The 27477-nt window shown below is 41.4% G+C and overlaps 1 protein-coding gene across 2 annotated transcripts in view; it reads right to left on the bottom strand.

The window, feature by feature from the left end:
* Positions 1-12083: 12083 nt before the first annotated feature.
* LOC147440884 (uncharacterized) overlaps positions 12084-27477 on the bottom strand; it is a 61042-nt gene continuing 45648 nt past the window's right edge. The window contains exons 1-2 of one of the 2 annotated variants that reach the window (XM_086482699.1): positions 12637-15730; positions 12084-12541 (exon numbers count right to left, since the gene is read on the bottom strand). In XM_086482699.1, the coding sequence (XP_086338825.1) occupies positions 12349-12541; positions 12637-13337 (894 nt within the window). In that variant the 5' untranslated portion in view covers positions 13338-15730 and the 3' untranslated portion in view covers positions 12084-12348. Of the gene's footprint in view, positions 12542-12636; positions 15731-27477 lie in introns of those variants that run through there. The other variant, XR_015184293.1, reaches the window with a different exon arrangement.

Genomic DNA, 27477 nt, shown 5'->3' with positions numbered 1-27477 from the left:
GTCATCGAGTACCCAATGATACCATGGAGAATAGTGGCACAACCTGCAGACAAACACTTATCATTAGAGATTGCACATCCATGTTCTCAGTTGTATAGAGCAAGATTCTTGATGGTACATTAGACGAAGGATGCCACTTACTGCTATACTGCTCCACCTGCTTGTTGGCTTAATTGGAAAGATAATGTTGCAAAGCTTGAGAGGAAAGTAGATCCTCTCTAGAGAGAACAATGGAGAAGGAGCAGGAAACCTGTTGAGGAAAGAAAGAGGGATGATCTAGCAGAAGAATATGCAGCAGATCTTCAGCTTTAGGTAGAGGTGTTTAGTGAGGCTCATGGAGAAATGGAGAACTTCACCTTGAGGAGAATGCAGTAATCTTGAGGAGGGAAAGAAGGTTCAAACTTCTACTGCAGAGCTTTTGGGAGGGAAAACTGAAAGGAAGGAAAGAGAAGCAAAGCTTTTGGGAGGGAAAACTGAAAGTGAAGTGAAGAGAAGTGAGAGATAGTACAATAGAGAGAGATGGCGGGAATGATCAACACGTTTTTGGAGGGAACCTTTTTTAGGAGAGAGGGGGGGAGAAACTGACAGCCACTAGAGAGAGAAAGTATTGGTTTTTACTCAACTATTTAGAGAAAAGTTCATTTTTTTTAAATATAAGAGATTTTCTCTTTGTATTTTGTAAAAGAGCACAAGTTTGACCACTTACTTTTAGGACTTGCCATACCCACCATTTCAGTCCGCATGGCATCCACCAATTTGCCCCTTCCATAATCTCCTTTTTAATCCCATGGCAAATAAAGAGGCCCCCTTAGACCCCATTCCCTTCCTAATGCTATGACGTGAAAACAAAAAATAGAATATCCTACATGTTTAAAGGGAAGAGGATGTACATTTTGCAAGAAACCTATGAGGTGAGAAAAAAATAGACAATCCTAAGTATTTAAAGGGAAGGAGATGTTTGATTTGTAGGAAACTTTGGTTGAGTTAATGTTTTCCTTAGCTTCAATTAGAAAGCTATATACACATGCTGCAGCTTTGCGAGCTGCTTACAGTCTTGTTTTTGCTTGAGCTCCAAGATTATTTCATTCTGGTGGTATACTCTAGAATCCATGTGTCTCCTTGCCACCTTGTGTGCACCTCTTGAATTTGGTTGCATTGTCACCCACATACATTGTCTATAGTTGATAGTAACCCAATGACCACGATTATCCTATAATTGCTACAAAACATTGAGTCAATAAAACCCTAGGTCGTCAAGCACCTAGGGGGATGCCATGAAAGCAAGTAGCACCATCTATACAAAGAAATTTATGTTTATTCCATGCACACTCATGTTATCAGTTGCATATAGAGCAAGGCTAGAAGATATACAAAGACGATTAATGTCACTGTTATGAACCTCCACCTACTGGTTCGCTTATTTAATAATATAGTAAGCATAGGTACTACCAAATATGAGATAGGATGCCTTTTACCTAGCAAAGCACCCAAGTAAGCTTAATGGTTTTACCAAATAGTTCTCCACCGGTGCATAAGAAGATATTAAATCTTCAAAAGAAATTTTTGTGAGGGAATACCATTTGAGAGCTAAATGGAGAAGAAGGAATAGGGAAGTTGTTGAAAAAGTAAATTCACACAAGAGAGAAGCCTTAGGAGTAGGATATGGTTGAGATCTACATCTTTAGGTAGAGTTGTGAAATGAGGTTCATATAGAAATGGAGAGGTTCAATAGGTGATGACTACCATTAAGGAGAATGCAGGCTTGAGGAGGAAAAGGAGACTTCAAACCTCTGCTACAAGAGCTTTTTGGGAGGGAAAAGTGACATTGAAGAAGGATATACAACTTGCAATGTGGAGTGAAGAGAGGATGGAGATGGTATAGTAGAGAGGGACGGAATGACCATCACATTTTTTAGGGGGACCCTCTTTTAGGAGAGAGGAGGGAGAAACTGACAACCACTAGAGAGATAAAAGACTGATTTTTATCCCAATTTCTTAAAAAATGATTTATTGTTTTCTTTTATAAGATATTTTATCATTATACTACTAAATACTTATTTTCCATCACCTCTAAACTTACAATTTTGACCACTCACTTTTAGGCCCTACCATACCCACCATTTTAATCCACATGGCATCTACCCATTTGCAATTCCATATCCCACTTTAAATCACATAGAAAATAAAGAGGCCCTCTTAGAACCCATTCCCTTCCTAATGGAGCTCAATTTACAATAGTAAAACTATTGCAAAAAGTTCTTGTGAAAATCTTGTAGTTCTATCCACCAAGAATCCTATAACTATATCTAGCGAGAAACCTGTACATGGTGCACGTTACTGGTCAACTAGGAAACATGCATCAAAATTGAAGACCATATCTCACCAAGTAGCCATAAGTGCCTGCATGACCACAAACATGGCAAACACTATCAAAACCCTTAGGAAAATGTTGTGAAAAAACTCATCTATAGGGCATCATTAAAGAACTATGCCAAGTGCAAAAAGTGGTCCTTGGTCCGTGATCCAAGGCTCTCAACACGCTTTTCAATGTAGAAACTATGCCTTTGAGCAATGCGCTTGGGAATTAACTTTCGAAAATCTTTAGTCAATGTTGTGCCTGTACCATTGGATGGAGGTGCCACCTCTTGAAAAGAAAACACCCAATGGAGTCAAGAATCTGAGAGACATGGGAAAAACCTTTGATAGCTAGCTCGTGGGTTAGCTTGACATGAATTCAAAGAAAAAACACCGATGCCAATCCAAAACACCAATGCCAATGGTCAGTGTACCTATGTGTGTGCATATGTGTACCTATGTGTGTGCATATGTGATCACACTACCTGGGTGCATCTGTGAGCACACTACCAAGGCCAATGTCAAAACTCAAATGCAGATGTCGATGGCCCACAAGGGAAGAAAATCCTAAAGTGGGAGGGTTGTGCAAGTAGGTGTGTGTGTGTGTGTGTGTGTGTGTGTGTGTGTGTGTGTGTGTGTGTGTGAGAGAGAGAGAGAGACACATACACACACATACACACACACAGACACACATTCAAAATCCCAAGAAAAGGGCTTCATGTGCTTTGAAATTGTGTTGTGCTACAACAAAGGTTTTCCAGCATATGCTACATGGCAAAGCTTAGATAAATTTCAGATTAAAAAATTTCAGACACACACACAGACACACATTCAAAATCCCAACAAAAGGGCTTCATGTGCTTTGAAATTGTGTTGTGCTACAACAAAGGTTTTCCAGCATATGCTACATGGCAAAGCTTAGATAAATTTCAGATTAAAAAATTTCAGACACACACACAGACACACATTCAAAATCCCAAGAAAAGGGCTTCATGTGCTTTGAAATTGTGTTGTGCTACAACAAAGGTTTTCCAGCATATGCTACATGGCAAAGCTTAGATAAATTTCAGATTAAAAAATTTCTTGTGATGCCTCATTTGATCTTAGATGAGCCTAATGCAAGTTTTAAGCCAAAAAAATACTACTAAAATCCATAATAACAACATTTTTGCTTCTTGGGGTGGTTGACCATTATGTACTAGTGCGTTGAATGTGGTTTTGAAGAAATTTGGATTTGGAAGTGTCCTCTTGGGATAGATTTTGGAATCTGGGAGCACGTATATTTTTTGGGAGTTGGGAACAAAGTGGAAGTGATTTTTGTGCTTTTTGTGGGTATAGGGGTGTGAACGCAACATGTGTAAGATGTTTGTGATGAGAAAATGCAAGTTTGGGTCATTTTTTAACCTAAACATAATAAGCACACTTATTATTTAGCTTTGCAGATATTTGAAAAATTGAACTTTGAATGGCATACACTTGTCTTATAGGCCTAGTAAGTAATCCTTAGCCCCTTCTTGAATTTGTTTTGGTCCCTTTGAGTTGTTCTCCACACTTGCTCCTCTGACTTTGTTGGTTTTGTCCCCAACCCTTGGCGGTAGTCATTCTCTTCGATCCCAATCCTTGGTGATAGTCATTCTCTTCAATTTCAAGCTTATGATCATGGTCCCATATGTTATAGGGATCTACCCTATCAAGTTTGGTTCCATTAGGAGTTGATTCATGGTCATAGTTCAAAAATGATGCTTTGTGGCCCTTTGTGTGGTTTTTTTCCCCCATGGTCCCCAAATGGTGTTTTCTTTCTTTCCCAATGAGGTACATTGGTTATAACCCTTATGTGGGAGCCTCTTGTGAAGTCAAAACTTGACTACGATACTTGGTAAAATTTGAGCTTATTATCTATAGATCCCCTTAGACCCCAATGAAATGGTCACCTAAGCTTGTGAGATTGTTCTAGGTGCCTATGATATGGCTGCCTTCAAGTTTGGCCAACTTTGGTGCATTAGGCCGGCCGCTATAGTCATTTTTACATTCATCTTTTCTTAGGAAGGTTCTGCTAATGTATGGTTTTTTTAGCTACCCTGACATCATACATGCATTCAAACATTCTTGCTAGTACGTTAGATACTCACCCCTCATATCTCCTACAAGACTCTGTAGTATAGAATTTGCTAAAAGTCTAAAAGTGTGTCAGAAGTCCCAGAGCTCTCCTCTAAAAGTCACTAGTGAGAATGAGACTCTATTTGGCCTACTCGGACTATACATATTCCCTACTCACTTTCTCTCATACCCCCTAGTTAGTCCTATTATATTGTGAAGTATACCCCCTAGCTAGTCCTAATAGATTGTGAAGTAATGGATTCCGATTGCCCCATTTCTAAAGGTTTTGTAGTTAGTCCCAATAGATTGCAAAGTACACTTTTCTTTTAAAAATTTCTCCGTTTGGATTGAGATTTCCCCTTTTTCTAAAGGTTTTGTAGATTCAGGCTCCGTGGGAAAGTCTGCTTGACCACTTCTTTATGTAGCTGGCCTCCATTGATGTTCAAATCTTCCAACACTCCCCCCTCCCATTTCATGTCTTCCTTGACATGAGTCAATGTCGTGGTGGTCTTTGAACTTCCAAAACATTGCATGTAGATATTTGCCATCCATCGAAGCTCTTCTCTATATTCTTTTGCTAACTGGACATCTTCAAGGGAAAATAGTCTAATGGTGTCAGTCTAGTGGAGTTTAATAGCGTGAGAGCTCACAAATCTTGCCCGTAGATTATTGACTTCTTGTTTGAAAATGGTTGTATTCATTTAAACAAACCATGTATAAAATTTATCCTCAAATGTGGTCATGAAGTATGGGGGCATGAACATCAGTTACACAAAGACTCCATGCAAAATTTGTTCATCTAGTTGTCTCTTGAGATCATAAACTAAGTCCTTATTTCCCTCCAAGAAATATAGCCATGGTGTTTTGAAATCCATGATATATGATATGTGGTGATTCATGTGGCCATCATTCTACATATCTTTCTAAGCGTTTGACATGATAGACCTAGTATATCTTGACTGCTATGGTGAGTGCTCATAGCATGTATTTCTCATCTAATCTTTCATTATATTTCAGGCCTGTAAAATTGGGTAATTCAGCCAGTTGCAGTATCTCTTTTGCACCATTTCATGCTGACTCCAAGTTCTAACTCCAGGCATTGGGAAGAAGGTAACATCTTGCTCAAGTGGAGTGGGTGCCTGCATCATGTGGATCTGCCATTCATGATGCTTCTCAAGCCTTGCCTTCCTCCACTTTGGTTACCGCTCTGACTCAATTGAGCTTCAGAAATTTCTTATTTAATGGCGGTGAAGACACTCATACTGAATTAGTGGAAGTGGGAGAGCTCGAGTATACGAGTCTTCATTGATCCTAGTAGGTTTGAGTTGCTGCAAATTGACTGGATGTAAAATTCTAATTTCTCACTCCATTGCTCTCTTTGAGTTCTCTTCTTATGTTGTTATAATCCATTCTTTCATTTCATTAATTGCTATCTCTATTAATCTATGTGTCTTTTCTCACTCTTGGAGCCTTATTAAAGAGGGGACCACTTAAAGACTTTTGCACATATGTTTTTGTTGTGCTGATTTTTTTTTTTTGTGGCTTCTTCCACTTTGAATTTGAAGTTGTTAACATGAAAAAATATTTCATGAGCTCAGTGATATGCCTAATTTTTTTCATGATTTTTGGAGCTCATGGTTTTGAGATAGGATTTTTTTGGTGGATCTTGGTCTTTCCACCTCATGCATATAAGATACCTAGTCTTCTCTCTACCCGTTTCACACTTTCACAAACACACACACACACACACACACAATACTCTCCATCCCTCACCCAAACCTGCTATGTCAGTGCTTTCTCTCACCATTGTCATTTCTCCCTTGTGTCCATAGCTCTCATGCATCATTTATACGCACATGTAACTCCATGTCTCTCTCTAAATCACTTCTATATTATCATTTTACCTTCATCGCTTCCAAAACCACCAAAAAATATCCACGTTGACTTGTGAGTTTTTGGCATTAAAAAAAAACAAATACTTTACTCACTGGGACTTCAATAACAAATGCAACTATGCAAGATCTGTCTACACTTATTGCTTCATCGATCGTTATACATAGGTGAAATTTTTCAGTTTGTTTCCTAGTTTTCACACACTCCATATGATTTCTCATCCCTTTTAAGGACTTATCTATTGTAAATTCCTATGTAATGCACCTTGTGTGCATACCTCAATCATTTTTCTTGTTACTAACCTATTAACACAAATAACCATTGATATAATGATAAAAGCCACCTAACCTCAAGAAATGTACATACTGTATAATCTGATAGTATCTGGAGGCATGTATCAAACTCTCCTAAATCATTAGGAAAAAAATGGACTCTCCATGGGCCTTGTAAGAATCCCTAATTTAAAGGAAGCCTGCCAAGATTAAGGGGGACAAAGGCTTTGAATGGGGCTATTTTGGTAGGGTCTCCTCCACCTTTGACCCCTAAAAAGGTAGGGGGAAGGGGGGGGGGGGGGGGGGGGGGGGTAAACCATTTGAAAAGTAGGGGGGTAGGGGGTCTTCTCTCTCTACCTTTTTGGCCAACTTGTAAGTGGCCTCTTAACTCTCCCATGCCACCTAAGCAAATCCGTGGGTCAAAGAGGTCAAAAAAATGATTTTTTTCAAAAACTTTCAAAGAAACTCTATTCCCCCCTAAAAAGTACCCCCAACATATACACATAATAAAAAAAAATATTTTTATGTTAAATTACTCAAAATTCAACATTTTTTGACTCCCTCCAAACTTTTAGAAAATTCCCCCCAAAATTGAAAACTCTCTCTGCTAATCTAAGCTCCTCTCCTACACCCATCCCCCTTGCACTTGCACCTGCTGCTGCACCTACGCACCCATCTCTCCATCCTTCAAGCTTCATCTCTCCATCCTACAAGCTCTATCTCTCCATCCTTCAAGCTCCATCTCTCCATCCTACAATGCCTCTTGACGACGTGACCAATGTCCCAGCAAGCTCTTCACGCGGTAGGTCTCCAGGGCTTTTCCTACGCCTACCTCAAGAGTATGTTCCGACAAAGAAAACATGCTTGGGTACATTACCTTCTGCCAACGAACGCCGCGCTCAAGGGGAGAAGAATGTGGATCTCTGGACAAACGGATGCTTGTATCCAAAGGATCCTTCTCTCAATGTTCATCCGTCTTTTACAAACATTCTATCACTGTTGCAATACGTTGGAAATAAAGAGCAAGGTTTGTTGGGCTGCTACAAGAGACTCAACAAACACGAGATTGCGCGGTCCGAGATCTACTTGCGTCATTGGCAATTGCTCAATGGGAGTTTCCACAATCTTCAAGCTCAGATGCAAACAGCTACTAGTGCGCTTGAGGAGGCAAAGAGCACCATCACAACCAAGGAAAATGTAATTAAAAAGCTTGAGGATACTCTTTCACACATGAAGAGTACTGCCATGGGAGGTAGGGTGAGGAAATGAGAGTTGTCCGAAATTCAAACTCTTGCACCACGTGGAGGTGCAAGAAAACGAAGGGTGACAGCTATGAGGTAACATGTTCTATCCCTCATGTTGTTTAAGTTTAATACGGCTCATCATTGTTGTTTTGGGCAATAGGAACTTCGTCCAAGAAATGTGCGGCGGCGAGAATGCGTCAGCTAGGGCTACTTTACTTCGTTCTTGTTTCAACAAAGAGGATTTTATTGGGATGCTTGATGCTCCAGAGGCAAAACACTTGAAAGACGCAATCACTAAGAGAGTTCTTAGATATTTTTCTAATATTGTCACTGATCTAGATGTTCAGGATATTTGTGATGCTGTTGGGATTAGTACCAAGGGCTATCAAGCAATACATCAAGTGTTAAAAGATGCATTAAGAAGTCGAGGAGTCACGGAAAACCTATTCCCACTTCCTCACAGAGTGCAGATTTCCAAGAAGGTGTCAAATGAAGATGTTGTTCACCGATTAGGGGACTACTTGTATATTGAAGACGTGATGCCTCTTCAGCCGCTCCGTAGCAAATCACAAGGAAGGAAGGGCCGCGGGAAGGGAAGCGATGCTGTTTCTAACAGTGTGTTGTGGACCGAAGGGTTTGTTTACACCAAATTCAACAATATCTTTGTGGACTTGATACGATTGCAGCAGTCCATGGCTGTTTTCTACAATTTGAGTGATGCAGGTTAGTTTAGAGTTGCCTATATGCTCTATGATGTGTCATAAGATGCATTCTGAGGCTTTATGTTGTTGGCAGTTCTTAAAGGCAAGCTTGTGTTCGTGCTGAAGTTGGATGAGTGTGTAATTGTTAAAGGGAGAAAGTTGGAGAGAATGAGCATCACGCTTATGAATGAAGCCCTAGCTTATGCCAAGTAATCTTGCAGTTCGAGTGAAGCAACAAAGCCCTCTTTTAGTGTGCAATCAGAGAAGGATATATGGTGGCTTGGTGCAATTGAAGTTCCGAAAGAGACACATGAAGTCCTTGCATGGATTTTCAGTAGAATCCCATGGGTCACAGAGGTCATTAAAGCTCAAATAAACGGTGAGAAGCTCATGGTTCCAGGACGTGGGGAGTTTGATGTTGAATGGCATTTAGGTGGTGATCTAAAGACCATAAAGTGCATGCTTGGATGCAAACAAGGTGCAAATTCTTTACTTCCCTGTCCATTCTGTACGAAAGGGCACAAGACAAGTCGAGCAACTCAAGTGGAAGCTCAGGACGATGATAATGATGACCATATAAATAGGGAGTGGCAAAGTTCGGTTCTTTCATATAATATGCTGCAGGTGCCCAATAGGGATAGCAAAGATCCTGGGTGGAATCCCATAATTTCCTTCTCCCTCAACAATGTTCACTTTTGCACATTGCATGCGTTTATGCGAATATTTGATAGGATCTTAAAGCATCACATTAATTATGGTTTCACAATGAAGCCCTTTCAACGGTCAAAAGACTCCTTGCAAGGGGTGGAGACGCTCCTTAATGAGATTGGATGTCACCGATCAAGGGTGAACATTGTAGCAGAGACTTGTAGGGAGAAGACATATGAGGTGGCACAGAAGGTTTCCATGAATGGAGCCAAAGCACGTCGATTTTTCAAGAAGATGTCAAAGTCTCCAATGCAGGTATCCAAGGCAAGTGTCGATCTAGCAAGTGAGAAGCGGTGGGAGTTGTGGAAAGATTTGTGTTCATGCACGACGGACAAAGATCCCAATGTGGAGGTTGCTAACCAATGCAAGTTAGTATGGTCATCCTTTCAAAAGGTTGTGCAATTGATGAATCTTTCAAGCACCACCGTTGAGCAGCGCGAGGAGTTCAAGAAGGTGCTTTATGAATTCACGAAGGCCGCTAAGGACGGATGGTCTGAAAGCAAGATTACACACTACATGGTTTGTTTTAACGAACTTAATACATATGCAATGTTTGAAAATGTAACTTTTCTATTCGCTTATCTCCTTTTTGGTTGTTTTAGCACATTCTCTATGCGCATGGTGCATACTTCATGGACCGCTATGGTTCGCTTGATATATGGAGTACACAAGGCATGGAGAAGTCCCACTATCGAGAAAAAGGAGTCTACTTCAAGAATACTCGGCATGGTGGTGGTAGTTCACACTCCAACTACTTCCAAGAGATGTTTAATTGGTTTTTTAGGCACACCTTTGGGAGAACTCGTACTATTGAGAAAGCAAGAGAATCGATGTTAGCAAAGCAGTTACGCAATGCTTCCCGTACTGCAGCATCCGAGAAGTGGAAACGCTCGCGAGCGTCCCTCGGCCACGAAGCTTGGCGTGCAACTAAATATCGAAAAGGCAGCGTTTGGGCGTCGCGTCAGCCGTCCGCATGATCCAGGTTTAGTTGTTCAATTCAATTGCTTTATTTGAGTTTCACCCAATTGGCCGCATAGTGTGAAAGGGCCCAAATCTCAAAAAAAACTATTTAAAGGTTGAAGGGGCTCATTTTGTCATCTTCCCTACTAGGTGCAACCATGGCACGAACAAAACAAACGGCTAGGATTGCATATCTAGAGGGGCCGAATGTGGGTGGAATCCGATTATGAGGTGTTGGAAGTGCCTGTGCAGAATAAAAAGAGAAAGAGCATTGTCTACAAGAAGAGGAAGCAAGCTGCCCCGACTCGTGCCAAAAATGCACCTCCACGTCGACCTCAGAAGGTACGAAAGCGCAGCCGTGCTTTTGCGGAGATTCGACACTATCAAAAGAGCACCAAGCTCTTGATTCGAAGGGCCCCTTTTGCAAGGCTATGCAGGGAGGTTTTGCAATTGTACAACACTCAGTTTCGGATGGGCGTCGTGGCCATAGAGGCAGTCCAAGAGGTAGCAGAGCAATATTTAACTGGCATATTCGAGGATTCTAACCTCTGTGCCATCCATGCAAAGCGTGTAACCATTATGCCCAAGGATATGCAGCTTGCTCGCCGTTTGCGCCATGAGGAGTAGCTTGTAATTAGGCATCAACCTTTTTGTATTTACGGAACTCCAAGATTGGGAAGAATTTGAATACAAGTGTCTTTTGATTCTATATCCCACTCTGTGCATTGTATTGGGAAGAATTTGAATATAAGCGTCTTTTATTGTATACCCCAGTGCGCATTGTATTGTTTTAATTCTGTACCATGCAATGTAGCACTGGTTCAAGTTTTGTCTACCTTCTATTGTATATATGTAGCCATTAGCTTGTTATTGTGAAAAATTGCCTACGTTTAGCACCTTGGCTAAGTGGGGCATGCACTTCCTGATGTATCCATGCTATGTGACTCACTATTGCATGGCAAAAACATCTACAAAGTGTTCAAAATGGCTTGGAATGCCCCCAAGTTGGCTGCCACAAGGGCGCGCATTTGGGGCTTCCAGAGGCCTATGGATGGATATAATGCGCGCCCTTGTGGCAGCCTCTCCTAGTGCTTTGCTGACACTCTCCAGTGGTTTCCAGACAATTTTGACAAGCAATAAGTATGTTTTGTTTGCTTCAATGCTTCAATTAGCATAGATGCTGCTGGAATTCATCCCCCCATAGTCCATGTCAGTCCTAAACTCGAAAAAGGGCTTAGATATTGCCACAAAGTTTACTCTTGTGGTTTGTTAATACAACTTTAGGTATCTGGGGCAAGATGGGCTTAAGGTTACCTGGGTATCCATGTCTTCCTGTTTTGCAGCTGGGTATTATTGTCTTCTCACTCTATTTTGTAACTGGATATACTCCTATTCTCCAAGAAGGGTTTAGATATTGCCACAGTTTTGTGGTTTGTTAATACATCTTAAGGTATCTGGGGCAAGATGGGCTTAAGGTTACCTGGGTATCCATGTGTTTCTCTTTTGCAACTGGGTATTAATGCCTTGTCACTCTGTTTTGTACTTGGGTATGCTCTTAGATGTGTCCAATTTCATCTGCCACAAGGGCGCGCATTTGCACACTTCATCTGCTGATGGAAAGCCCTAATGCGCGCCCTTGTGGCAACATTGTTTAGGGACTTCCAAGCCCTTTACTAGGCACATACATAACTTTGGAAGCCTAGATATAACAAAGTATACATTTTTTAAATTTTAATGCCTGCCAAACCCTTTAGTAGTCATAGCAAAAATTATGGTGCTTCTCATACACAATGGAAGCCCAACATATAAGAAATTCAAAACCTTGCAAGAAAGAGAGTCATAGATAGCAAAAAGTAGTTTCATTAAAGAAATCAATGCTTTACATGATATCCGGCTTTTGCTTTAGGATCTTTCTAATTACAATTTTCTGGCGCTTGGCATTTTGGGGTGGCTCCCTGTTAAGTAAAGTGGTTGTGATTTCTTGGGTGTCATTAACCCCTACAGCTTGGTTCATGCCGACATGGGCAATAAGGTGCCCGCGAAAGTTTACACCGAAAGTGGATATTGCAAAATCTTTCTTTACAAGCACTACAAGGTTGGCCGTTTGGGCAAGTGTTGTTAAACACAACGCCTTGGAGAGTGAACGGAAAGCAAAAATGTTGTAGCGACCATTGGGAGAGTAGTCGGCATGGACAAACACCACGACACCAGTGGGAAGTGTGCCGAGGTAGTGAGCAAGTGCCGCTTGAGGTCCGAACGGCGTCCTCCTCCCCCCTGACCGTTGCGCCCAGGCGTCAACCTCCAGAACATCCTGCAAAACATAGGTTTTCTGAGATATGGCACAGAATTATGATATAACATTAACAAAATCATTTGTAACAATCAAATGTAAGTGAGCATCTATACCTCTTGTCTACGATCCTCCTCATCGGCATCCGGATGCAAGTAAAGATCCACGCTTGACTTCCTCTTTGGATCAAGCAAAACAGGTGTTGCAGCAGGTGGTGGTGAATCCACTCTTGCGCGTTAGCCAAACACATGGCTTGCACGGCCACAAACTCCTCCTCAGAGACCTTGGCCTGCTCGGCCGCTGCCACCTCGGCTTGTGCGATCGCCACTGTGTTCGCCAAAGTATTCCCCATGGATAGTAGGAGATCATCGTCATGGGAGGTGGTGGTATCAAGCTCAAACTTTCCATGGGCATCGAGGATGGCGAAACACTCATCCATGCGAAGCTCAAAGGATTTCTCCAGATCGTGCATAAACACAAACTCCTCCCCACCCACCACAATGGAGGAGAAGCGGGTAATCTCTACCTCAGGGATGGCATCCCGAGTGGTGGTTCCTTCTGGCGGTCCCGAGGATGAACTGACTGATGGAGAGGCCTCCAAGAGGCCTTGAATCCCTACAGGGTAGGTCAAGGCAAGCGTCCTCCCCTCTGCGGATGAGTCAATGGCCGCGGGCTTGGGGTCCTTCACATCAGCCAATATCCCGTCGATCTGCAAGTGAGGTAGCACTACGTCAGGGCCTGTTGGGCACTCATGAAGGAGGAAGATCATTATGTCCTGAACAGAGAAAAAAGTGTTTCCGATCCTTCCCTTACGCATTGCTCGCACATCATCAGCTTCAAGCCGCACATATTGTCCGGCGGGTTGTGCTATGGTGGCAAAGCGTGAAAGCCGCTCATGAAATGGCTTGTCCCCTTGGTAGATGTGGTGGAGAAGGCCTTCAGGGACCCATTGCCCTGGTCGGTTTGGTAACTCAACAATGAATGGAGCTCCCCATGCACGTGAAAATGTATGAAGTAATGTGCTCAAGAGATTGAGAGTGGAGGGTCAAGGTGGTTTCCAAATCGGGTTGGGTTGTGAAAAATGCTTGAAGCTCAGGGCGATTTGCATGCCCGACCTCAGTAAGGAATGCATCTAAAGCACTAGTAGCAGCCATGTCTTCTCTTTGCGTGATTGGGTATGCTAGGTCTCTCTGCAATGCTGGGATGAAAATGGTGAAATGAGGAGGTGGTCCTCCTTATATAGACATATTCTATCTCGAAAAAAATAAAAAATATGGATTTAAAAAATAAATTTACACCACCTTAAAACTCAAGTACAAAATCAAGTACAACACCTTAAAACTTTTCAAAATCTTTAATAAAATATCCAATATATAAACGATTAAAGTTACAAGCCAATTCACTTAGACAAGATGATTTCGTCTGTAGCCCAATCTTTGTAAACAAGCATAGTGGCCTCCATCCGCCTTCCAATCTATACAACCAAAAATGGGCAATCAAAATACAAAAACCCATAGAAAATTAAAAAAGGTAGCTAAGGAAACACAAAGCAGACCTTGCGTTGTTCTAGTTTGAAACTTGCATTACCGACATCCTCGAATCCCATTATGACAAAGTGTTCCCGAAGATTGGCAAGAGTCCAATGCGGATTCACTGCAACCACCTCCACCTCGTTATTGGGCATGCGGACACGAATTTCAAAGGATTGAATCTCTTCGGTTGTCAGTTGCAAGGGTATCCATTTGCCACGTTTGTGCATCCACCTCTCATAGCTAAACCGTGCATACAAGGTGCACCTTGCTTTCAAATACCGAAGGCAAAGCTATGTGGGGGACACATTGCACTTATAACGGTCACCATCATGCAAACCGTCAACATAGCCCCAATTGACACCTAAAATGGTGTCCATTGCATCTATGTCAACTTCTTTGCAAACAAACATTGTTGGTGTTTCTACAATCGGTAGAGAGCGGAATGCATGCACAAACAAATGAATGGGACAATGCCAACTGAGACCCACTGATCTGGTTGCCTTACCAAACTTTAGGGACCCTTGGAAATCTTGCAGCACCTTACGCTTAAAAGAAAGCAAAGCCCAATGGTCTGGAGTTGGCCATTCTGCACTCTGCAATGAGGGTGTCTCCGCGGCTTCTAACCTACCATAGCTTTGGCTTGACTTCGGCACCACGTACTTGTGGGAGTACATGAATATTCGTTGCTCGATAAGTTTTTTCGATGAAACATTAGGAAACATAAGCTCCCCAATGTGAGCATGCACAACCATGAACGTGCCTGAGAGGCACTCAAGTGGCTGCTTCTCAACTAAGCTGGATGGAAAAACATCTTTACAAATGTCCTTAGTTAAACATAATGATCACATAAACGTAAACATGACATATGCATGGGATAGCTAAACCATGAAAACTTACAATGAGGTGCAAATTGAGTAGAAGCTCTCTTGAGGTGGAGCTCAACTGCATTGTAGACGTGTTGCACGATGGCCACCATTCCGGACTTTGTTTCTTTGAATGTCAATAGCCGGCCCTTCCAATGACGTTCCAATACGCCTCGACACCGTACGCGATGAGGTCCAGCACGTGACGGTTGTATGTAGATCCATGCACCCTTCTTGAACACTTGTGGGATCCATACCCCCTCAGAGTCTTTTGTGTTGTGCAACACAATCTCCTCTATCTCTGGTTTGGGCCGTCTATGCGTGGACATGCTTGGGAAGTTGGGCTTAGGAAGGGATTTGAAAGAGTTGAGTACTGTGGAGAGAGAATGAGGAGCTGAGGGGAGGGTGAGGTGAGCTGCCTATGGTGGCTATGGTGGCTTTGACAGTGAAGATAGAGAAAGAGAGGAGTGAGAGGTAGAGAGGTAGAGAGGATATTGGAGCTGTGGGCTATGGAGTGTGGGACTGTAGAGGGTTGATGGAGGTATGAGAGAAGGGGGAGCTATGGAGAGAGAGGAAGAGAGTGGTGGAAAGCTTTTGGCTATGGCTGCCTTGACTGTAGAGAGAGAATGGGAGGAGGAAGAAGAGGGAGAGTGTGGGAGAGAAAAGTAATGAGGGAGAGAGACAAAAGTGGATTTTGGGGGGGAAAATTGACTTTTTTAAGTTAGTTTATGTTTTGGGGCAGTTTTGGAAGCAAATGGGTCAACTTTGGAACTTTTTAAAAAATTTCAATCTTTTGGGTTTTTAAGCATGCGCGTTTTTTTTTTGGGGTCCCTCCCTCTTTTATGACACCTCTCTCCTCCTATTTACCCCCCCCCCCCCAGCCTACCTCCCACCTCTCTCTAAGAACCAAGCATTGAAGAGGGAGACAATTAGGCTGCACCCCTACCATTCCTCCCCCTCTAGGTGATATCCCAAGAGCCTTCTCATTGGTTCTCCCTTAAGCCTTCACTAATCAAAAAGGCCCAAGGAGAGTCCATATTTTTCCTAATGTTATAAAGGTCATGGAATTTTTGACTTGATTAACGTTACCAGGTTCATTTTATGAGGTGTGGTTCAAAGATTTACTCATACAAGCTCTTGAAGATATCATCACATAATCAACCTTGCATAAGAGAAAGAGAAACCTATGCCTTATATCATGTTCATAGTGGCAGCAATGGTAAACAAAAAGAAGAGTTTCATGTTTTATCAACCAAATTTGGTATACCATATATTTCTCCCTAGGAAAGAACCTTCAATAATTTTGCTCCTGGGGTGGTTATGGAAACTTTGGCTAATGAAGGAGGTTTACGACCACTTCATTACATCATGCTATTGACTCTGGAGAGAATCTTTTGTAGTGCACAAGGTTTTCTAATCATATAGCACAAGTGTTTCAAAACAGTTGTCAACAGAAAAAGACAGACTTTACAAGCTTTACAGGCTATAAGGATCAGGCATAGATAAAGGATCTGGCACTGACGATACAAGGGGGTTTGGTTCTGAAACCGATAAAGTTGTGTGAATAGATCAATTGAATTAATGGTATATGAATGTATCATTATCAAGGGGATTAAATGGTGGCCATTTTTTTTCTATCCATGTTATGTCATTGTGAGCCACCTCACCCAATAAAATTTCACCTTAACACTATAGCTATCCTTACCTTTACATTGTACATAGACATGTGTGTGTTAAGAGGACTTTCCCTACATCTCCTTGAAAACCCTCAACTAGCTAGTCACTTGGCTAGAGAACCAAAAATATGTACATAAAAGTAAAAATGAAAAATGCATTATGGTTCATTTATGTGTAAATATTTCATCTTGTAGAGGGTCAAAATATATGGTTTTCTTTATTTGGATATTTATTTTAATAGTTACACATAGGTATGTATTATTTTTTGTCTAAGTATGCTAGTTACGTTGGCTCACCCATTGCCATTATTTCCCTTACCATTATACATACCTCCATTTCATAGATTAAACTATTCATGCAGACCTTTCTAAAATTTTGTGTGAATATACTCTAATAAAAAATACACAAAAATATTTTTCACTCAGTCATTCATTTTTTGCTATACCATTATTTTCTACATGTATTTTTCCTTTACATCAAGTAAATAAAATCACATCATTCTATCAGTTAAAAAAATGAGAGTCTCTTCTTACAAGATTCCTCTACTTCTCTTTTTCTTGTATATATCATATTTTTTCAAATTTTATTTCCACCATCATGGACACCGTGTGTTCATCATTATAGATTTTATGAATAGTCCATGTATTAACTTGTTTGGTACTTACATCATGTATATATATTATATCTATCAATAATCTTCCTGCATGCATGTGCTCAAGCCCTTTAGAATATATTAGGTCATGTAATGATGCATGGAGAGGCTCACTCTTGGAGTCTTAAGAAAGTTTAAATAAAGGGGGACCACTAAAAACCTTTTGCAATGAGTATTTCCACTCCAAGAATCCTAATTTTTTAATAAAACTGATATTCTCTCACATAAACATGCCCCACTCCCTCCACTCACTACTAGATGTGCAACATATGCTCCTCTCTATCTTTCAAACTCTCTCTCCTATTCGCACTCTAAAATCTCTCTTAACATTTTGAAAAAAAAAAATGTGGTCAATTGGTTATCCGGGTCCTCTCTTGATTTATTGGATCTCAAGGTTTAAGCCTCCTCAAAAAGGTTTCTAAGGTCTCTTAGGATTGCTCCTGGAACTTAAAAAATTATCCTCCCTCCCTTTTTGCCTCACGCCCTGTTAGTGCATCAAGTGCATTCAAAAATATTTTTTCATTATAGCAAAACTCCTTTCTTTGTCGACCTGCAAACAGGAAAAAAGCCACCCTCTTTTTTCTTCTTGATTCTACAATGGCTAAGAGGGTTAACCTCTCTCTTTCTCTTCTTGATCTCTACCTATAGCTAGAGATTCAATCTCTCGACTCTCCTTCTCTCCGTGATTTAACCCAATCAAATTAGCCCTTCTTGGCACCATTACAAGTTTTCTCTCTCCTTGATTCACCGGAGAGCTTCTCTCTCTTCTCTTCTACTAAAAAATCATTCAATTCAATAGAGAGGTAAACTACTCTCAACTTTCCTCTCAAATCAGCCCACTCCTAGCTCTCTATCTTCTCTCAGCTTCCCCTCTCAAATTAGCCCACTCTTAGCTCTCTCTCTCTCTCTCTCTCTCTCTCTCTCTCTCTCTCTCTCTCTCTCTCTCCCCAAACGTCTCTCCCCTTACTCGACAACCCTCCTAGATTTCAAGAAGGGCAACCCTCTTCACTCTCTTCTCTCAACAATGGAGAGCAATTATCCTCTCTTTCTCTATTCCATGTGAACTTACAATGAGGAAGAGGGCTTCCCTCCCTTCCTTTACCCTCTTTCTCTCTTGATTACGATTGGGTTTTTAGATAATTATGGAACAACTTATCTCTCTTTGTTCACTAGTTTCGGATGGTTAAAAATAAGTTCTAAGCTTAGCTTTGGTTCTTGGTAGCGGGTTTCAGTTTTCTTTAATTTGATTTAGTTTGGATGTTTTAAAGATGGTTTGTTTTGGTTCTACATAAATTTTCTTAACTTATAAATTAAGTTTTTATTTTTGTTTGTTTTGTCTGATAGCGTAATAAAAAAATAAGAAAATGGTTGCACTCTTCAAGCCTATTATGATATCCATGATACTACCAAGACGGATGACAAGAGAAGCGACCTCTAAGCACTGCTCAAAGCTCTCACGCTGCTTAATTGTGGTTGGGATACCCACAGGCCAAAAACAACAAATTCATAGCCAAACCTCAACAAGAAAAAGAGAACCACCTAGTTATGGATGCAAAATAAAACTCACGAGAGTTTTCGTCTCACGACCTAAAGGATAGAGAACGAAACACACAAACGATTTAAAGCAAACACAGATATCAAGTAGAGCAAGAAAGATGTAGATCAAAGGGAGAGACAAAGGATTTGAGCTTGTGCAATACTTGGTTTACCACTTGGACGGTGATGTTCTTCTTTGTAAAGATATCACGAAGCTTACATAAAAACGATACCTATGCTTCATGGATGCTAAACATTGCCATCACACACCTTTTGTCTTAGGGTTGAGAGAGATCTCTCAAAACTTACAATGGACAAGAATTAAGCAATGAAAACATGTTAAACCGCTTTCGCAACAAGCTCAAGCGAAAACTTCAAAGATATAAATCACCTTCAATTTATCAAACAACATCCCACAAGTGGATTGCGGAATATTTGACAGTCCAATCACGCTTTTGACACACCAAAACTCAATTTTGATGATGATATAAGAGAATGTACAACAATGGTCTTGAGATATGACACTCACACTCTCCTACTTGCAACATGTAGCATCAAAAACTATAGTGCACCATTGTGTGAAACTCACAATATGGTGACTATGTGAAAGATAAATTGCAAGGAAACAGAGCGGCCTATTTATTAGATAAAGACCCCTCATTAATGTAACATTTAATGGCCTAAAAACTTGTGTGTAGCGGAAATTAGCATGAACATAGTGGGCATTTCATTAGAAAACATTCCTAATGAGAATTACAAGAGTGCTTGGGTGGAGAGAGCAACAAAAACCATAACACCTAGTTAGATAGCATGAACAATACTTTCAAAAATCAGCCCCCCTCTCTCTCTTGGTCGACCCCTCTTGCTATTTGCTCATGCTACTCTCTCATTAGACCTCCTAGGGCTAGTCAATGACAATTAAGCAGCATAAGTGATAGCCTTCTGACATGTGTCCCCCTTTCCCCTTTTGTGAGAGCTTCAGGTAATTTAATAATTCAACTAAACTCTCATTGGACCCCTTTGCCTCTTGGCCAATAGGAATCAGGCAAGCCATTGGGCTACTTAATGCTCATTGGACCCCTTGGGCGACTATACAATAGTCTTCTAGAGAACTTAATTCTCATTGGTTCTTTTATTAAGTGTTTTTAAATTAACTAAACTAAATTTACTCTAGTCTAATTAATTCTCATTGGTCCACCTCCAAGGCCATCAAATAGGAATTGGGAACACCTTGTGAGCATCTGGGCTAGCGAGCTGACATGTGTCCCTCATACCCTTTGTGTAAAGGGAGCTTGTGTGTGTGTGTGTGTGTGTGTGTGTGTGTGTGTGTGTGTGTGTGTGTGTGTGTGTGTGTGTGTGTGTGTGAGTTTCTCTCTCATCCCCTACTCCCAAGGCTCGCCCCTCCTATGTAGGGATTGATAAAGACTTTTGGGTCACACACAAAGCATCCAATTCCCCCCATGGTTGACCTTAGGACACAACCTTTAAATTTTGGAACCTTAGCATTTTGGAAGTCTTAATGAGCTGAACCTTAGGGTCCTTTAAGCCCATTGTTTCACATGGCTCTTTTGCAGATGGGCCCCCCTTTGGATCCCTATTTTCCCTCCTTTGGATCCCTACTATGGCCGGTCTGTTAGCTTAACCAATATTCTAGCTGTTTCTCCCCTGGCACTTCCCCATATTAAATGATCAGTTTTAACATGAGAAAATCATTTAGGAGAATTAGATACTGATTATTATGACATTACCTCTCTCTTGAAATCATAGTCGTCCTCGACTATGGTGTAAAGAAGATAAAGCATATTCTTGAGTCCTTTTCTTAGCGGGTAGAGGATCCCTATGTTACCCTACGACATCATTCCACAATGGATAACTAGTCCATCTGGCGCTTGAGAGCCTGAGGCTGCCGTCGTGTGCCTTAATCGAGCCTTGGGAAATTTTAATAAGACCCAATCATTTTCTTTAAAGGCTTGGGCTCTTCTGTGCTTGTCAGCAGCAGCCTTTTGTCTTTGCTGTGAGATAGAGATAGCATCCTTAATCTTTTGAAAAGATTCTTGTAGGTCTCGGCTATACTCATCTGCAGCGAAGATCTTCCCATGTACCTTAAGTAGCAAGGGACTTTTTTATCTTCCCTCAATTACCTCGAAAGGTGCTTTTCCCGTGGAAGTATGTACAGTGTTATTGTAAGCATACTCCACTAAGGGTAAGTACGTCTCCCATTGGGATCTTTAATCTACTTCCCTTATATAGGCTTTTAGTAGATCAAGAATTGTTAGTTTAGCTATTTCACTTTGGCCATCCGTTTGTGGATGATAGGCCGAAGAGAAGTTTAACCTTGTCCCTAAATTCTCAAAGAGACCCTTCCAGAAATTACTCGTCATTCTAGGATCTCTATCCGACACTATGGACATTGGCAAGCCATGATACCTGAAAATTTGTGAAATGAAGAGGGTTGCCATTTGATGGGCTTTGATAGTCTTTTTGACAGCTATAAAATGAGCTTGTTTACTGAACGTGTCAACTATCGTCCATATTCCCGTATTCCCATGGATAGACTTACGCAATCCAAAGATAAAATCCATGGATATGCTCTCCCATGGTGAATTAGGGATTGGCAAGGGTTGAAGCAATCCAGGTTGCTTCCCTCTATCAAATTTTGTCTTTTGGCATACCACACATTTAGAAATATACTCTTGTATGTTCACTTTCATGGTAGGCCAAAAGAAATATGTTTCAATTCCCTTTAGGGTAGACTGAATCCCTCTATGCCCCGCGTAAGGAGGAGCATGATATTCATGCATTACTTTCTCACGTAGTGAGTTAGTAACGCATAGTCTATTGCCATAGAGAAGATAAACATCTTGTAAAGTAAATGGTTCTTCTTTCTTCCCTAATGCAAGGGCTGAAATCACATCTCTAAAATCGGGATCAATAGCATACTCATCTATCATTGAAGATAGATCATTGTGAGTTGCTATGGAAACCGCATTCACTCTCGGCCGTCTTGAGAGTGCATCAGCTACTTGATTATGCTTGCTAGCAATGTAAGCAATATGAAAATGAAATTGCGAAAGGAAATTTGCCCACCTCATTTGTTTGTCGCAGAGCTTGGTCTACATCATGAAGTACTTAAGACTTAGGTGATCCGTTCGCAGAATGAAAGGAGTCCCCAATAAATAGTGCTTCCATGAGTCTAAGGCATGTAGAACTGCAAGGAGTTCCTTTTCATATATGCCTAGAGCTTGCTCAACAGGATCGAGCCTTCGACTTTCATAGCCTATGGCGTGCCCTTCTTGAAGCAAAACAACTCCAAGGCAATCACCACAAGCATCACATTGGACCTCAAATGGTTTTGAGAGATCCGGTAGTGTAAGCACAGGTTGAGAGATAAGCTTTTCGAAAGCATTGTTCTCCTTAGCAGACCATGTATACCTAACGCTTTTCTTTGTTAGGTCATGTAATGGTCCCGCAATTTGTGAGAACTTTTCTATGAAGCGTCTATAGTATACACACATACCTATAAAGCTTCTTAGTTCATGAAGATTCCTTGGTTTAGGCCATCCTTTTATTACCTCTAACTTTGATGGATCCATTTGTATGCCATCTTGAGAGATAATGTGACCTAAATACTGAATCTCTTGCAAAAAAATTTCACTTTTCTTTTGATTAACATAAAGTTTATTCTCTCTTAAAACTTGAAAAATTACCTGGAGGTGTTGCTTGTGTTCGTCTAATGAATTAGAGTAGATGATAATATCATCAAAGAACACTCCAGTGAAGGTTCGATGAGGCCTGAACAGCTTCTCCATCAAGCAGTTGAATGTGGCTGGTGCATTGGTCAAGCCAAAAGGCATGACAATGTATTCGTAAAGACCAAATGTGGTGCGAAATGCAGTCTTTACAATGTCTTGATCAACTATCCTTATTTGATGATAGCCACTTTTTAGGTCAATCCTACTAAAGTAGGTCGATCCTTGTAGGTTATCAAATAGGTCTTCTACCCGTAGAACGGGATAGTGATCCTATTTAGTGCTCTATAGTCGACACACATACGATATGTGCCGTCTTTCTTTTGCACTAATAGCACAGGTGAGCAAAATGGAGATGAGCTAACCATGCCTTCTCAACTAACTCATGCACTTGCCGCATAATCTCCTCTTGTTGAGCTTGAGAAACTCTATAAGGAGGTTTGTTAGGCGGTGAACATCCTGGAAGAAGTTCAATTGCATGGCCATCATTACCTCGTTTAAGAGGTAGCTCACAAGGGATGTCGTCAATAAAAACATCTTGAAACCCCTTGAGAAAATTGGATAACTCTAATTCCTTTTGGTTGCTTTTATTTTCTTTTGCTAAAGCATTAGGTTCATTTTGAGAATCTTTAACAAAAATCATGTACACGGAAATAGAGATCTTTACTGACTTGTTGAAAGCTCGTGTATGTACAATGGGGATAGTGTTACCCATTTCCTTAACATCTATATACATGTCTTTTTCCCTGAACTTAAAGGAGATTCTCCTTTCAGGGAATTTAACATTGGCAGCCAGGCGGTCAAACCATGGTGCCCCTAGGATTACATCCTCATGCTTGAGAGGAGAGATAAAGAAGTCCTCTTTGTCCACATAGCTTTGGACATGAAGCCTCAATTTCCCGATTAAGGAGTGGCTGAAGTTTCTTGCCCCTTGAAAGCACTATCTGCGGGTAGGACATCTCCCTTCTCGTAGGCTTGTATGCCTAGCTTGGTGGTCAACTCTATAGATATAAAATTGTGAGTAGAACCGAGGTCAAAGATAATAAAAGCATCATGTTCTCTTACCTTTCCCCAAGCATGGCATAGAGGAGATTCTTTGTGGTGAATTTGGTGAGTCTCCTCTTGGATTTCAACCAAGGTAGCTCTAAGAGGTTCTTGGCGTGTGTTCTTTTGGGGACAAGCGTGGTACGCATGCCCTTGTTCGTCGCACTTGACACACCGGTTATCCTTTCGATAGCGCTCAAGCTCTTCAGGAGAGAGTTTATTTTTACCTTTGTAAACTGCCTTCTCTTTAGCTTTGTTGGAGTTGCCCTTACGAGACTTTTGGACATTGTCCTTCCCCTTAGGCTCGTTGGAACCCTTGTTTTCCGTGGGCTTATTATTTCTTTTAGCCCCCGTTTGGAAATTGATTCGAGAGGCCACCATAGTATGGTGTATTACCGCCGATATGGTACGTGGCCTTTGGGAGTTGACATACTCCGTCATTTCTTCGGTTAAGCCCGCACAAAATTGTTGCTTTTGCTCTCCAAAATCCAACTTTTTGAAGACAGTGGCATTGAGTTGTAGGTCCCAAAACTTGTCTACATATTTGTGGATGGATTCATACGGAGAGAGCTTTAAGCTTTGCCATTCGGTGAGTACTTTTGTCTTTGGCATCGGTGGCCAAAAACTGCTTCATAATGGAAGCTCTTAAAGATTTCCATGTTCATGGAGCTTCACCGTTGGCTCCTAGGCTAGACCACCATTGTCTGGCGGACTTTTGAAAGTGCATAGCTACATGGCGTAACTTAGAGGACTCCGTGAAGCCCTCATCTCCAAACGCCGCATCGAATTGTTGGATAAAGGCCAAGACTTTGTCCGTAGCACCAAAGGTGCCATCATAGGTAAGGAAAGAGGTGCTCTTCCCTCCCTCTTTGAACTTCTTGAGCTTGGACGACCTCTTCCACGCGGCATAGGATTTCCTATGACCTCTTCTTTTTTATGGTTCAAAGGTTACACCATCACTTTCTTCAGAAGGTGAAGAATTTGAGGAAGGTGGAGAAGAGGGTGACCTCTTTCTCGCCTTTTTCTTGTCTTGATCTTTGTCGTCTTTACCATCACTTTCATAAGAGGAAGAGGATGAAGAAGATGGAGAAGAGGGTGTCCTCTTTCTCGCCTTTTTCTTCTCTTGCTTTTTATCATCCCTCTTTGAATTATGGTGTGGAGAAGGGTGCGATGGTCTTCTCCGTTTTGGAGGTAATGGAGAGCGTTTAGCCCGCCGTCTTCGTGGAACCATCTCCGCCGAGGTGGCAGGAGACTCACTTCTTTCTCATTCCTTCGGTGGAGGCTCTTGAGTTCTCCTTTGGGAAGGAGAAGCACTATCAAGAAGTAAATTCTTGAGCCCTTCGTATGGATTCTCTTCTTCTTCCCGAATCGAAGAGAGACCTCTTTTGGAAGTCTCACAAGGAAGCTTCCTAGGTGTTCTCTCGTCATGGTAGTGAGCTTGGAGAATCCCATGAGCACGGAGCTACCGTTGCACTTCACTTTGGAGAGATGGATTGCCATGGCTTGTTGAAGCCTAGAAACAAGATAGTTAACAAGCATTGGGGCATCATTAGTAACTTGCTCATTAGCAAAATCAAAGTTATCAACATTAATTTCACTCTCTTTACTATTGTCAGCCATTCTAACAACTTTTAGGTGTAAACTTTTTAGGTGTACTTTGGCACTTCAAGCACTAGTTGCTACTCCTCTTTACCCCTTTAGAAAAAGCACTCAAGCTACTGTACCCGTGGCTCGAATATCATTAATTGCAAGGAATAGAAGAGAGGGTCGTTCAACACCAAAACAACACCGGCTCCTGTCAAGCTTCTAATAGCTCAATAGTGGTTAAGCCGTAAGCAAGCCCCGTAGGACTCCACTATTAAGACCATAGCTCTCGACGGTGTTGCCCCGTTCGCTGCACGAAGGCAGGCGCACTGCAAGGCTGAAGAATCCCTATTCTACTTACTCACAGGAAATTAATAATACCAACCATTTATAGCTAACTTGAGGACCTCCCTTCTTGAGCAAGAAAAGAGAAACCTTGTGATCTGATACCAATGTAACATTTAATGGCCTAAAAACTTGTGTGTAGCGGAAATTAGCATGAACATAGTGGAAATTTCATCAGAATAGATTCCTAATGAGAATTACAAGAGTGCTTCGGTGGAGAGAGCAACAAAAAGCATAACACCTAGTTAGATAGCATGAACAATACTTTCAAAAATCAGCCCCCCTCTCTCTCTTGGTCGACCCCTCTTGCTATTTGCTCATGCTACTCTCTCATTGGACCTCCCTAGGGCTAGCCAATGACAATTAAGCAGCATAAGTGATAGCCTTCTAACATGTGTCCCCCTTTCCTCTTCTGTGAGAGCTTTAGGTAATTTAATAATTCAACTAAACTCTCATTGGACCCCTTTACCTCCTGGCCGATACGAATCAGGCAAGCCATTGGGCTGTTGAATGCTCATTGGACCCCTTGGGAGACTGTCCAATAGTCTTCTAAAGAGCTTAATTCTCATTTGTTCTTTTATTAAGTGTTTTTAAATTAACTAAACTAGATTTACTCTAGCCTAATTCTCATTGGTCCCCCTACAAGGCCATCCAATAGGAATTGGGTACACCTTGTGGACATCTGGGCTAGGGAGCTGACATGTGTCCCACATTCCCCTTGTAAAAAGGGCGCTTGTGTGTGTATGTGTGAGTTTCTCTCTCATCCCCTACTCCCAAGGCTCGCCCCCTCCTATGTAGGGATTGATAAAGACTTTTGGGTCACACACAAAGCATCCAATTTCCCCCCATGGTTGACCTTAGAACACAACCTTTGAATTTTGGATCCTTAGCATTTTGGAAGTCTTACTGGGCTCAACCTTAAGGTCTTTTAAGCCCATTGTTGCACATGGCTCTTTTGCAGATGGGCCCCCCTTTGGATCCCTATTTTCCCTCCTTTGGATCCCTACTGTGGCCGGTCTGCTAGCTTAACCAATATTCTAGCTTTTTCTCCCCTGACACTTCTCCATATTAAATGATCATTTTTAAAATGAGAAAATCATTTAGGAGAATTAGATATTGATTATTATGACATTACCTCTCTCTTGAAATCATAGTCGTCCTCGACTATGGTGTAAAGAAGATAAAGCATATTCTTGACTCCTTTTCTTAACGAGTAGAGGATCCCTATGTTACCCTACGACATCATTCCACAATGGATGACTAGGCCATCTGGCGCTTGAGAGCCTGAGGCTGCCACAAGCATGTATGCACATTAGTCCTATCAATCTCCCGTAGTAGAGTGACAAGCTCTCCCGTGTGTTTGGGAGACGTCGTCTCAAAAAACTTGATCTAAGCATGCATACTACTTCAATTTTGTGCACAATAAAGAAAAAGAGAGTCACAACTTTGTTCATTTTTAACATTTTGTACATACCTTGCATCCATCTAGAATCTTCAAAAGGATAATTCTTAAACTTAATAAGATATCGTCAAATAGTCTTACCGCCTCTTAGTACCTTGTCTTCATGTCGGACAATGGACTCGGGCTGCGTCACCTCTTCTTGGTCCTCGATCTCCGGTGGGTCTTCAGTAGTTGGTTCTTGAGGTGGCTCTCCTTTATAAGGCTTTAATAGGCTCACATGGAAAGCATTGTGTATGAGCCAATGATTGGGCAACTTGAGTTGATAGGCCATCTCATTCATTGGCCTAAGAATCTGGAAGGGACCATAGTACCTTTTTGCTAGTTTAGCATAGTACTTTTGGTGTCCCGTAGGATTCTTGCCCGTCGTGTGCCTTAATCGAGCCTTGGGAAATTTTAATAAGACCCAATCATTTTCTTTAAACGCTTGGGCTCTTCTGTGCTTGTCAGCAGCAGCCTTTTGTCTTTGCTGTGAGATAGAGATAGCATCCTTAATCTTTTGAAAAGATTCTTGTA

The sequence above is a fragment of the Adiantum capillus-veneris genome, chromosome 15, assembly GCF_014529385.1.
Source record: "Adiantum capillus-veneris isolate H3 chromosome 15, ASM1452938v2, whole genome shotgun sequence".
NCBI classification, from domain to species: domain Eukaryota; kingdom Viridiplantae; phylum Streptophyta; class Polypodiopsida; order Polypodiales; family Pteridaceae; genus Adiantum; species Adiantum capillus-veneris.
The sequence above is the reverse complement of the archived record's forward strand: the minus strand, read 5'-3'. Positions and strand labels throughout refer to the sequence as shown.